General features: G+C 43.2%; 1 protein-coding gene across 1 annotated transcript in view; it reads left to right on the top strand.

Annotated features, from left to right (window-relative positions):
* F13A1 (coagulation factor XIII A chain) overlaps positions 1–14,447 on the top strand; it is a gene marked incomplete at both ends in the record, with an annotated part of 135,969 nt that overhangs the window by 74,023 nt on the left and 47,499 nt on the right. The window contains 2 exons of the mRNA XM_082847566.1: positions 1,287–1,461; positions 4,231–4,369. Coding sequence (XP_082703692.1) covers positions 1,287–1,461; positions 4,231–4,369 — 314 coding nt within the window. The remainder of the gene's footprint in view (positions 1–1,286; positions 1,462–4,230; positions 4,370–14,447) is intronic.

The raw sequence follows: 14,447 nt of genomic DNA on the forward strand, positions 1-14,447 counted from the left end.
CATAATCCAAACACACCTGCTTCAATCATATGTTCTACCTTGCTTACTAATGTCTTTTCAGTGTAGTCTGAACCTATGCTTCTCAAACTAATGTGCACAAAAATCACCTGGGGATTTTGTTCAAAGGCAGGCTCTGATTTAGTGGGTCTGGGGAGGCGCCTGAGATTCTGCATTTCCAGCCAGTTCCCGGGCATTCCACTGCCGCTGGTCCACAGACCACATGTTGAAGAGCAAGTCTATAAACCATTGTCATGTCAACGTATAGACATTGTTAAAGTACCGTCAGTTTTTGGAAGAACTCCCAATGCTCCCCACCTAGAAATTCTGACTGTAATTAAACATAATGAAAGTTACAGCAAGAGAAATAAGACTCAGCAGTGACCCCCAAGAAACTGACAGGATGCCTTGAAACTGTTTATTCCTGCCCCGTTTTACTGTCTAAACACGAAAGATTCCTGCACTTCAGGTCTGCTGCTACCAAATGACTGTGGTCTGAACGTGTAGCCAGGTTTTCCCAAATATTTGATTGCCATTCTTTGCTTAAGTCTCCCTTATATTTAAACTATAATACCCCAGGCCCTTTATGTATTATAATACCCCAGGCCCTTTATGTATTATAACAAAATTATGCAACTTTAATCACCTTAAGCAGTCATAAAGAAAATACTTCTGTAATGCAACTTCTTAAAAAACAGACTCTGCAAGGCACCCATGGGAATCTAATTTCTTATTAATTCTTAATGGTTCCTATGACAGCATCTGCTTACTTTTTCAATTTATTAGAGTCTGCCACTCATCCTCAAAGTCAAAACTCGTTAGACCATGAGACTCTGGGCCCCCACTCTAACATCTTCTGTCATTTGTCAGCTTTTAACTCTCCTTCTTTCGAGACAAGATCCCTACTTGAGCTGTCTTCTTTTGCAGGTCTTCTTCCTCTCTTCCTTACACATTCTCCAGCTCTATTCCAACCAGACCAAGGGTCCTGTGTGTATCTTCTCCCAAGCACGTGAGAAAACATGACAACTCTTCCTGCCTGCTTTTCAACACCACCTAACGACAATCATATACTATATAACAGGGAGTCTCGGTTATTTGGTTTCCCCTCACACTCTCATCATCACATCACTTTCCCTGACAAACAACAGTGAACTGAACAGAAGTGGAACTGTTTTCATCATGCAGGAATACAGAAGGCACTGGAAACGTTAACTTGCCCAGTGTTAGAGTCTGGAGAGGACTCTTCTAAACGACCTTGACCCCTTCTCACCTCTCATGGTCTCATTTAGATTAACGCCAAGGATGATGAAGGCGTCATCGCTGGATGCTGGGACAATGTCTATGCTTATGGCATCCCCCCATCAGCCTGGACTGGAAGTGTTGACATCCTGTTGGAATACAGGAGTTCTGAGAATCCAGTCCGCTATGGTCAGTGCTGGGTTTTTGCTGGTGTCTTTAACACATGTAAGTATCCAGTTGAGTAATATATTTTTAATGCAAAGGAAATTTCACCTTAACACATCTTATCTATAACCTGGCAAAGCAACCTAGCAAGCTCTGTTGCACCTATAGAATTTGTGGGTGGCTATTCTGGGACGCAGCCAATACATAATTAAGTTGTACTTGGCCAAATATGATCCTAGTTTCTCTTTGACTGCCGAAGCTTTATAGAAAGAATGATGGACTATTTCCTACATAATCCATCGTTCAATACCCAGAGAAATGGAGCGTCTCCGGGGCCACGTAAGGATGTGAGGGAAAGGCTATGCCGTTTTATTTCTTAGTAATCCCCACATTTTGAAAGGCTCAATTAGCAAAATTTAAAATAATAAATAATAAGCTATGTACCGCTTGTTATTGAGAAGTTTTGTAAATATGCTTATTTGCTTACTGTTTATCACTGAGAATTTTCTAAACATACCCACTTAGTTTTTACTCCAGCTATGGAAGGGACTGTGGCAGGTGGGTTCATCTTCATTCTTGTATGTGAGTCTCAATGCCCCTGAGCAATCAGACACCGGAACTTAATGAACGATCTGCACTCCCCAGCTTCCCCTTTTGCTTTTAATCCACCCAATATCCAATCCATAGAGGAAAACATATGGGAACGGAATTGTTCTCTTCAGCCTCATGCATCATTTTTCAATATGGCATTTGTCTGTCCCGGCCCAGACAATGTTATTGTTAATTCAGTGGGTATTTTTAAAAAACATTTATTTCAGTATGTCTTCATCATTGGTAATGATTTTCATTGACACGCCATTTCTACAGCCCTGTAAAAAAAAACCAGAACATTAAGCGCAAGTCAAAGTGTCCTTCCTGCTGCCTCATTAATAAAGACTGTTTTACCCAGTTAGCATGTTTTTTAATCAGAAAAATCAAGGAGGATCTGGAGGCTGGAAGCCAGGAGGAGACCATTTTTTTATAAATGATTATGAAGCCTGTCAGTTTCAGCTCAAAGTTCTGACCGTCTAAGAATTAGTCAGAGACCCAAGTGGAAAGAAATCATGAGCTTGGGTTGTGTGTTTTGTTTCTCCATGGCATCAAACCGGATAAGATTATTTTCTTAGCCATTTGCGTATACCGAAGGGCTAAAGGAATATATATTTCCTGGGAGCAATGAACAGCATTGTAGCCAATGTGTCAGTGTCCTAGAAGGGCTGGTCTTTCAAGTTCCACATGGAAGCCTGAACTTCACGAAGGCCTACCAGTTGGAGGTAGGCCCCCCTCCCTCATGGCTCCCAAGCCAAGTCTAAGTACAGGTGCTCAGTAGAGGCAGCCTCTCTTACGAAATGATCCCAGGAAAAGAGAAAGGACTCCCCACGTCCTCCTGATGTCTGCAGTTTCACTCTCCCAGTGTAATTCCTTTAGGTTTAGAACCAGATAAAATAGTAAACACCTTCCATTCATGTATGCCTTTTGTATAAAAGGGTCCTCGAATCTCTTCCTGAACACCGGCTTTGGTGATAAGAAAAGGCAGAGGCCCAACGTGTGATGTCACCGTGAGGATAAACCCGAAAAGGAAATTTGGAGGGAAGGAGGCACTGGTGTCCCCATGTCAAACTTCACCAATCTTAAAATTATGAGTTCGGCAGATTCTGTAATCACGTGAATTAGTGTTAAGCTAGAAATAGAGCTAGAGTGCCAACCATTTCTTTGGTAAAACTGTAGCAAGTGTAGGGGCTGTAAATCATAGAGGAAGATGGAAGTGAGAGGCGGGTGGTGGCTGCCATCGGTGACGTTTGGGGTGTTAAGATTAAGTCATTGACATATACGCGCCACTGTATATACAATAGATATCTAATACGGACCTGCTGTAGAGCACAGGGAACTCTGCTCAATACTCTGTAATGACCTGTGTGGGAGAAGAATCTAGAAAAGAGTGGATACATGTATCTGTATAACTGATTCGCTTTGCTACACAGCAGAAACTAACACCTCATTGTAAACCAACTACACTCCAATAAAAATTAATTTAAAACAAGATTCAGTCATTTAATGAGGACCCTTGAGTCTCTACCAGATTCAAGTTTGGACTTCCAAGGTTGTTCTGTTGAAGGAGGTGGATGGTCTTTGGTTAAAAATGCTAAACAATTCTGAGAGGAAAAAAAAAAAGGGAAGGCAACTCATTAATCTTAAAAGTGTCAGCTGAATTATTTTCAATGAGCCCTGAGGTCTGGCGTCCTGGCAGCCAGGGAGGGCATTTGGATTAAGTTTAATCAATAGGTGCATATACGGCAAGAGTTGCAACCAGGTAATTTATTATCTAATGATTAAAATGAATCTGTGCTGTCACCCTCCACCAAGTGTCACAAGAGCACGTTCCAGCCGGGAAAGCAAACCGCACTGAGGGTCTGCTTGGTAAATTCCTAACTTCCTATTAGCTGAGGTTTTTAAATTTTATTTTCAGAAATTTTAGTCCATGAGCTGGACTAAAATAATCCTCCTTTGATGATCGTATGATTAGCAGCTAAACAACGGGAAGCCTGTTCCTGGGATCCCATTCCCACTGGCTTCGGTTGGTGCCAACTGCAGTTTGTACGATCAGGCAGTGAGGCTTCTCTCTGCAGCCCTGATCCTTGACAACAGGCCCCCTTCCTCAGTGCGGGACGTTTGAGAACAACATGTCCATGTTGGTAAAGAAGAAGGTCCCTTCTGAGAGGGGATTGTTCACTCTGTATTTATCAGATCTCGGTGATGTGCTTAGTTGTGGTCCATCTTTCTCTCCTGCAGTTTTGCGATGCCTCGGGATACCGGCGAGAGTCGTTACCAACTATTTCTCAGCCCATGATAACAATGCCAATTTGCAGTTGGACATCTTCCTGGAAGAAGATGGGAATGTGAACTCCAAACTCACCAAGGATTCAGTGTGGTGAGTTTGATTTACAAGGGCATTTGCTGATATCAAGTCGAAGTGACTTATATTTACCAGGAGACAGAGTCGGTCTAATGTTTCTTTCTGTTCTATTTTAAGGAGTATTCGATACCATAGGCAGAAAAATCTGATTGTCAGAGATTGTTTTTAGCTAATAAATGAGAAATGTTACTGAACAGGCAGTTCGGGCTTCGTATAATGGAGATCGATCATCCCATTACGACAGCAACCACTGGAAAAGGCCATAGTTTTAGTGGCCAGAGCCTATACTAGTTCCTCTCCACCTTAGTGTATGACTATTATGGTGAATGGCAGAGACACCGGAGCCAAGCATTCTCTACTCTAAGAGTAAGATAGCCAACGTTTACTGAGCACTTACTGTGTACCAGTCTCTGCGTGAGCATGATCTTATCTAAGCTTTTTAAGTTTTATCAGGTGGGTGCTTATTAATATTCCATTTACAGATGAGGAAACTGAGGCACAGAGAGGTTAAAATAATTTTCTCAAGGTCATACATCTGGTAAGCTAAGAATAAAACCCAAGAGCATCTGACCCTAAACCACAACCCTTTTTTTTTTTGGCCTTTGCAATATAGGATTGCTCTTTGAAGGTAAAGATGTGGTTCCCCCGATCTGTGACCTCATCTTTCGTTCAGAGATAGAAGTGGAAATAAAACTGAAATTATTACCAAATACCAACCACACAGTTTTTTCACTGCCCTGAACAGCTATACCACAAGCTGGCTGCAGGGAGTTTAGGATTCCAAAGAAATTTCTTTTTTCCATTGGGACCCACTCAGTCCAAAACAATATTCTTGTTTTATTCTTGTCCAAAAGAGGGGGAAAAAAGTCCCGAGAATCCAAATGTAAAGGATATTTACAAAGGTCTGTATGGGAGGGAAATTGCCAGGCGTTGAGCTCAGTGGAATTTGGCTCAGTGGAACTAAAAATGTGTCTCCTAGAGTGGTTCTTCAGAAGCAGTAAAGCTAAAACACTGTCAGTTGTAAAAGCATCCAGATGGGGATGGTAGGAAGTTATAAGCTCATTTAAAGAGAAATTAAAAGTTAGAAGTGTCTTAACTGCCCCGTGTTACAGGAATGGCGCACACTTGTAGGGGCAGAGTACTAACTCAGCGGTGCCGGTGAACATTCATTCGAGAATGGGGAGAGAAGGAAAGCGCTGAACTAGTAGCAAAGCACTACTGTGAATAAAACACACTGCAGTTCATCTGAAGGGAAAGAGCTGAGCGATGACAAGCTAGCGGCTATAGCCAAGACAACGCCTCACCCCTGTAAACTGAAAGGCACGTTGAAGCACCATTTAAGCCCTTGGAATTACAGCACAGCAGCCCTGCGTGTATGTGGAACGACAGAAACAGACGCAAATAGCCACCCCCTAAGCCTGCGGTGACAGCCCCAAATGGCAAAATAAGGATTATTTGGCATCCTGCACTGCTCACCTCTTCTTTACACACCCCGCCGCCCTGCACACACACACACACACACTCACACACTCACTCACTCAGTGCCCTTGAAGCCAGCTGCCGCTCAGAATTATTCCTCCCTTGATCTGAAGGCCTCCCACCATAAATCCCCACGGGCACCCCAGCAAATAACCTCATGAGGCTGCCCCTCACCAAACTGCTACGAAAGTGCGAAGCTGACAAGACCTTGTTCTCGGTAACCCTTTCCTCCGTCGGCTCTCTGCTCCGAATTCCTTGCCCTGTTTCTATCACCCTTGTCCATTCGTCGTCTTCCCCACATATCCCATCACCCTGGGACCATGTTCCCTGGTCCGGGGCCCTGCTCCTCACAGCCAGACCACTGCCCCAGGCTTCCCGTCTTCCCTTTGCTTGGCTCACAGAGGGTGGCTGACGGTCTGACTAACTGAATGGGACACGCCAGACCGTGGAGCACAGACCCGTCGGGTCTGGGGCATGCACCAAGCAGCTGTGTGACCTTGGGCAAGGCACAACCTCTCTGTGCCTCTCTTTCGTCCTCTAAAGTGGAGATGACAAAATTTCCGAGCATAACAGGTGCCTAATGACTGTTAGCTGCCCTTATTGTGTTCATTACTAGTCACACAGCTGGAATTTCTTGGAGGCAATATGTTGCCATCAACCTAAGCACCTTGAAGCAGTCGGAAGAAGAGGGGTGCCCAGTGTCCTAAGATGACTCTGCTATTTCTGTCACTTTGGGGCATTTTAAAAACAAAAGCAGAAACCTTGCCTCCTCAGTGCAAACACCAGTGAACCCTAGAAGTTACAGAGGTTCCAGAAAACCAAAAGTATTTCTAAGCCCCTCCCTGATGGAGGGGGCTGGTGGAGGCTGTCCCTGGACACGTCCACCAGTTTATGGTCACCACTGCCGCCCCTCACGTCAAGCTCTGGCTTGGGCAGTCGCTGGCTGTGTGACCTTGAGAAAATGGCTTTACCTCTCTGAGCTTCCTCGTCAGTAGAATGAGGGTAAACTTAGTAGTTACCAATTAAACGGTAATGTAACGAGGCAATTTAAAGTGCTTCCCACAGTGCTAGGCCCAGAGGGAGTGCCCAGTTGGCCCCTGCTGATGAGATTAGTAATGACCGCTGGTAAGAAATGGGGGCTACCTGAGCTGCAGGGTTGGCGAGCAGGGGTGGGGCTGGGGGCAGCAGAGGCTGAGGCGGGGCAGGGAGGGTTCGGTCGGCATCAGCTGACTACCCAGAGGCCAGTGCGGCATGGCTGGCAACACGTGGCCCGACAAATTTCCCAGCGGGGGTCTCAGGAGCCTCACCCAAGCCCCCCAGCCTCACTTCCCTCCGCAGGCTCCACTCAGACAAACTCTTGGTTGTACGTGGCCCCTGCCCCCCTCTTTCTAAAGGAAGCCACGAGAATGATTTCCTGGTTCTCTCTCCTGGGTCTCCACCATCTCTTTGACACTGAGGTCCTGATGGTACAGGATGTGGTAAATTAATTTGTCCAGCTGGGTCTTGGTGACCCACGGCATCCTCTTTTCCACGGCTCAGCTGGGTCCCGTGTCCCCAAAGCAGAAATAAGGCAGCACGAGGGTTCAGAGGGAGAGCTCAAGGATGCATGCGAAGGTGTGCTGTGCTCAGTGTGACCCAGAGCCGAGAGGGGTGAAGTCTGGATTTCACCCGGCGCTCTCACCCTTTCCCTTTACCACCGCAGACCATCCAGCGCCGACTGCTTACAGGCCTGCTTCCTGGTCTGCCACCTTAGGTCCCCGCATGTGTATTTCCTCTCCCAGAGAGCCTCACCTTGCCAGGGGCAGCAATTTTGCCCAGAGTGGACATGCTATTGACCCCGACAGAGGGAAGAGTGGGCTTCTTAGCGATTCAGGAGAGGGAGGGCCCGAGGAACCCTCGGGAAGGGCACAGCTGGGCAGCGGAATTGCACCTCGGGTTCCCACCTGAAATTCCAGGAGGGCCAACACAAGGTAACATACCCTGGAAGGAGCAATGTAAGCCTCCTGTCCCCTGTGCCGATGGGTTTGGAATTATGTGTAACCTCTGGGGGATGGCATCCGTGAATCACGGTGGACAGTTTAATGAAGATGCCTGTGCAATGTCCGGCTGCAGCCTAAACCGTGAACAGGGATATGGGGCTCACGATGGGCAGGAGTAAAGTGACCCTTCATCCACCTCCTGATAGAACTCAGCTTGGTCACCTCATCATACGACGGTCACACTGGAAATGGGAACAATTTTAAAAGAAAGGGATGGCGGTGCTTATTAGGGTCATGAAAGGTATTTCAGGAAAAGGCTCCTCTCCTTCTAAATGAAAGTGTTATCCTGTGTCCTACTGCTGGAGAGCATGTAGCCAGATCTGATGATTCTGGGTGGAAGATCTGTGTCCACCTCTTGACCTCCCTCCACCAGTATGCAACCCCCATGGGAGAAGCCTTGTCTGATGTATTTTACTTTTGTTTTGCCCAACAGGGTGCAAGGCAAAGAGCAAGGACTTGATAAATGGAATTGGTTGGAAAAAATGTTAAATGCTTATTTAACAGATAATTATCATTTAATTCATTCAACAAACACTATTATACACTAATACTTCCAAATACCAGATGTTAAGGATTCAGAAGGAAATTAAGTAGGTCTCCGCCCTTGAGGAGCTCCATCCAGTGTTCATGAGTGAAACAACCACATACAGTACACTCTATAAAAATATAAGGTGGGCTATAAGGTGAGCCAGGAGTCACGGAGACGAGGGGAAGGGACTTCCGTCCTAAACCCAGGGGAGCAGGGGGAAGGCTGTTCACATGGTCAGCGGCCGTGGACTCAAAGCCGTTAACCCCCTGCAATCTTCTGGCTGTGCTGTTCAAAGATGGAATGCCCAGGAAACGACCTTGGACCACAGATAAAACTCAGGGGTATAAGTCTAAGGGGCTGAGATGAGACAACCAGAGGTCAGTCTGTTTCAAGGACCAGGCAGGAAGGAATGGAATTTCATGCAGAGTTATCCCTCATTTATTATGACTACAGTTGTTGAATATTGAAACTCACTCTCTCAAGATCCAGCCCCTAGTACTCCTTCTTGTATGACCTCAAGAACATCTAGCACTTTGTCCTCTTCCTGGAAGGGCTAATGCTCCCCAAGGCTGTACATTCACAAGAGGCAGATGGAGTCAATACTCTTTGGGGATGGGGATGGGGGTGGGTCACTATTACCATCTATCACCACCTCTCCCGCTTCCCTACCCTCTGTCCAATCCCAGGTTCTGCCTCCTTTAAGACAAACCCACCCCTCACTCTTAGTTTTAGAGGGTCTGACAGTCAACAATGTTCCAGAGTCCTTCTTGGCGCCAACAGCTTCCTAGACCCTGCCTCCTTCTGGTCCATCTTCTAGGCCTCTCCTTCCTGCGCCCCTTTCCATCCCGCTCACGTTCCCAGAGGAAGGTCTTCACCCCTGGACGATGGAGTTCCAAGTGGGGTGGGTGGGTAGAAACATGTGCTACTCATGCCCTCAGGATGTGAAGAGAAGTGGCTGTGCACCTGTGTGCCCACCAAGGCCCATAAGCTGACCCTTCTGCTTCTCAGAGGCCAGCCGATTGGCCAATCGGCAGATGTAGAAAATTGCCGAACTCAGAGTTTTAAGCATCTCATATGATATTAAAGATAATTGGAAAGATGATGAATGCTAAAACAATTAACAAGAGTCTTTCTTTCCTTTATTGCCTTTTCATTTCAAATGAAGTAAGTTTGATTAAACTGGCCTTCTCAATTTAATGTTTTAAAAGAATTGTGAACTAGCAAATTTGTATTTATCAGTTTCAGCTCAAAGTTGGGACAATCTAAGAAATAGTCAGTGATCCAAGTGGAAAGAAATTACAGTTTTATTTCGTTTTTCCTTAGGATCTCATGGAAAAACACCAAATCAAGTCAAACTATTCTTACAATTTCTTTCCCTCCCTCTCTCTCCATGGCTCACGGCAATATGATTAGCTCTTCCACTGACTAGCTGAGTGACTTTGGGCAAGTTGCTTGATTTCTCTGAGCCTTAATTTTTCTCATATGGCTTTGGATTTCATGAGGTATAGGGTCACCTTCAGCTCCAAAATTATTATTTTTTAAATAAATGTCACTGTTCTTCCAGCCAGGCCTTTCCTCCCACAGTTAGCGGGTTCTGTCATGTGCTCTGAGTGAAGATCTGCCTGCCTTCACAGGACCAGGCTGTGATCCACTCACCCACATGTAGGTGCTGCTTTGCAAACCGTCTTCATGTCAGCTCTCCAGGAAGAAAAGACACAGAAATCAAACAAGCCACAGAAAGTTGCTGTAACTCTTTGGCTGGCCTCAGTGCACCCGATTCTTAAAAAAAAAAAATAAATCCCAACTTCCTTCAGTACTTTTCAGAAAGAGTACAGTTGTTATTGTTTTGTTGTGTTTTTCACTCCAAATGCAGAAAACTCTGCTGCAATGGGTAGCATTGAATCTATAAACAAAGCTCTTTCAAAGCAACTTTTATAGCAGAAGTTAAGCAGCTTTCACACCTGGGAGCCAGCCCTGGATTTAACCCAGTCCCACCAATCCTCATTCTAATTGCAGTCTGCACACTTGGCATGCTGGTTTGCACATCATAGGTGCATTTTTGAAATTCAGACTGATCCACTTTGTACATTGTACAAAGTACGTTCCAACTAGTTGAACTTTCATATTGTTATATTACCCTAACTTTTAATCATGGAGTATGAAAAGAAGAATTATCCAAAAATGAATTCCAAGTAAAAAAAAAAGAAGAAATATTCTGAATATAGGCCAAACTGTTTAAGATGCTTACGAGTTTGTAAACTTATCCTGTGATGTATCCAAATTACCAATTCTGAACAGCTACCAAAGATATTTCTTTTCAAATAAATTATCTAGTTAACTACATTACTGTCAGCCAAATAGTTTTTGAGAAAATCACCTGGAGATAGATCACGAGAGCTGTCATTAGAGAACTAAGAATATATGCCGTGAATCCGCACCAGAGTCTTGAAGGAAGGATTGAAAAAGTTATTTGCCACCTCCAAGAATCAAAATAGCTCATGCTTATGGAATACTTTCTTTGTGCCAGGCCCTAAGCTAAGTGGGTGACATGTATTAATTCATTTAATCATTTTAACAACCTGTTAAGGTACTACTATTATTGTCTTCACTTATAAGTGAAGAAACTGAGGCACAGTAACTTAACCATGGTCACCAGCCTTCTAGCTTCCATGGCTTCTGATAGGAAGTCATTTTTAATTCTATTGATAATCCCTTGTACATAACAAATCACTTTTTTTGTGTGCTGTCTTCAAGATTGTCCCTTTATCTTCAGCTTTGGACAGTTTGACTATGAGGATTTTAGGTGTATATCCCTTTGAGTTTATCCTCTTTGGGTCTTTTAACTTCTAGGATGTGTATATTAATATCTGTCATCAAATTTGGAAAGTTTTCAGCTATTATTTTTTCAAATATTCTTTCTGATTCTTTCTCTCTTTCCCTTCCTTCAGGGAGTTTCATTATGAGTATGGTCCACATGCCTTGGGGCTCTGTTCATTTTTCTTCATATTTTTCTTCTGTTATTCAGATTAGATCATTTCAGTTGACTTATTTCAAGTTCACTGATTCTTTATTCTTTCTACCTGATCAAATCTGCTTTTGAGACCCTCTAGTGATTTTTTTGAAATTTTTATTCCAGTTATTATACTTTTCAGCTCCAGAATTTCTGTTTGATTCCTTTCCATAATTTCTATCTCTCCATTGATATTCTCTATTTAGTTAGACATTGCTGCCATGGTTCCCTTTAGTTCTTTGAATATGCTTATAATGGCTGAATTAAAATCTTTTTCTAGTAAGCCCAGTGTCTTGGCTTCCTTAGTGACAGTTTCCCTTGACTGGTTCTTTTTTTCACTGTGTATGGGCCATACTTCTCTGTTTCTTTGTGTCTTGTAATTTTTGTTAAAACCTGGACATTTTAAATAATATAATGTGTTAACTCTGCAAACAGGATATCCTGATCTCCAGAATTTGTTGTTGATGTTTTGTTGTTGTTGTTGCTCTTGTTTGTGTGTTTAGTGACTTTCCTGGACTAATTCTTTAAGGTCTGTATTCATCATGCATGGCCACTGAAGTCTCTGCTGGGTAAACTCAGTGGACAGCTAATTGTCTTCAGTGTTCCAGCAGGAAGTACACAATTCTGCTGTAGCCTTCACTTCCTGCTTGCTCAGAGTCTGAAGTTTAGCCAGAGGTGAGAGTTTAGGACCTTGTTGGGGCTTTCCTGGGCATGCTTACAGACCTGCACATCTGTGTGGCCGTCTAGACTCTCAGGAGTATGTCAGAAGTCCCCTAAGGAAATTTCAGTCCCTCCTGTTAAATTTTTTGGGACAGCCTTTTATTATCCCCAGTTGGTATCACCTCTTCAGGTACCTATAATGTTAAACAGTTGCTTCTAATTGGTTTTGAAAAACATCCTATAGGTAGGGCTATTTGCACATAGTAAGCTCTGAATCAGATCAAATAAAAATAAGCCCTGGGAATGGAACTTTTCAGAGGGCTGCCAGACAGGTTAATAGTGACAATTCTTTTATTGAATTTTAGGGAGTTCCAAGCCCATTTTCTCCTCTTTGTTGTTTGCTAGGCTGCAAGTTTTTATGGCTACCATAGTTGTAAGGCTGTTCATTTTCAAGACTACCATGGAGCTAGGGAGAGAGGGGTGGAAATAAGGCAAATTAAAATGTCACAAAGCTCACAGTTCTGAGATTCTTTTGTTCTTGTTGAATAAATCCTCCTTATATTGTTGCAAATCTTTGGTTCATTTCCAGAGTTCTGGAAAAGTTGGTTTTGATCATGTTTGTTAGTATCCTCATTATTTTTATGAAGGAGCAGATTTATGGAGGCCCTTACTCTGTCATTCTGGGAGTGTTTCTCCAGAACACACTTTTAACCACCCTACAAGTGGTTCCAAATTGGGGGCCTACCACACCCCTTGAAGGGTTTACATTTTGTAGGAATAGTTTGGTATCTAATACCATCTTCCTGACATATATCTGAAATACATATTATTTTATGTATTTTTATTTCTTTATTTCTTCTATACATTATAGGGCATTATATTATCTTTTAGAAATTGTGTATAGAAATCTGTGGACTTCATTTCAGTATAATATAGAGGTGTTACAAAATATTTGTTTTAAAACTAGGAAGGGACATTCATTTTTGAAGGTTGAAAATCACTGCACTAGACTCTCCTCCCATTCCTTTCATATATCTACCCTAGTCCTGCAGCTACAATAGCTCCAAAGAGTGCCTGCAGTTCCTATTCTACGCGAGTTCCACTTAAGAGTGAACGAAGAGGGAGTTTGGGAGGTAAATAAAATCAGAGGTCATTACAAATACCTCTCAGGAAATTAGAATGAAAAAGAAAGTGGGAGCCATCCAATAAACCACATAGAAAGTACTAAGGCATTTTTCATAACAAGAAAAATGTCATGTTTTGGTTAATCATAAATTCTGCTTAAGAGAGTCATCATATATACTGATCAAAAGTTACCAGTTTTCAAATAATTAAAAGCTAATAAAATATGTACCACCTAAGCTATACTGAATGCAATTTAATTTCTTTTGATGATTAATAAGACCTCTAGAAAATGTCATATAAATAAGAGCTTTTAGAATAGTATACTCATAAACAGCTTTATAATGCAAAGCAGTAATTTTGGTACCTACTAAGATAGTTGGCTCTATTTTTTAAAACTCCTTTCAATAATTATGGATAAGCTTGGCCAGAATTTATTATAGAAAGCTTTTTATAACTTACAGTCATTCTCAAAATCCAATCTTTTCTTAATTTTCAGCAGGAATATCAATTGATAATTTGCTATGCAGGAGGGAGAGGTAAAGGGGTTCAGGGTGCTATTTTCAAAGTAAATCCAGCAAGGGGAACTCAGCAGAATTACAGAAGGCCTTCCGCTAAGTAGTGGTGTCAAACGTGGCTCATGTGGATGGGTGTCATCTACTTCCTGAACATTTTGAAGGTTCCATTTTGGTCTCTCACACATGCTATCTTCAGCCCCTTAACTGGGTCTTTCGTGCTACATCAGACTGTGCTTAAACTGTGACTTCTTTTTTTTTTTAATAAATTTATTTATTTTATTTATTTATTTTTGGCTGCGTTGGGTCTTGGTTTCTGTGCGCGGGCTTTCTCTAGTTGTGGCGAGCAGGGGCTATTCTTCGTTGTGGTGCACGGGCTTCTCATTGCAGTGGCTTCTCTTGTTGTGGAGCATGGGCTGTAGGCACACGGGCTTCAGTAGTTGTGGCACGCAGGGTCAGTAATTGTGGCTTGCGGGTTCTAGAGCGCAGGCTCAGTAGTTGTTGTGCACGGGCTTAGTTGCTCCGCAGCATGTGGGATCTTCCTGGACAAGGGCTCGAACCCGTGTCCCCTGCATTGGCAGGCAGATTCTTAACCACTGCACCACCAGGGAAGCCCTAAACTGTGACTTCTTAATGAACATCATAGGATCCCTTCCTTGCATATTATAAGCAAAAACAAACACCTTCATTACTTTCTCTTTTTTCTTGATGGGTGACTGGTTCCTACAGGGGGCACTGG

This window comes from Leucopleurus acutus (genome assembly GCF_964270905.1).
Source record: "Leucopleurus acutus genome assembly, chromosome: 10".
NCBI classification, from domain to species: Eukaryota; Metazoa; Chordata; class Mammalia; order Artiodactyla; family Delphinidae; genus Leucopleurus; species Leucopleurus acutus.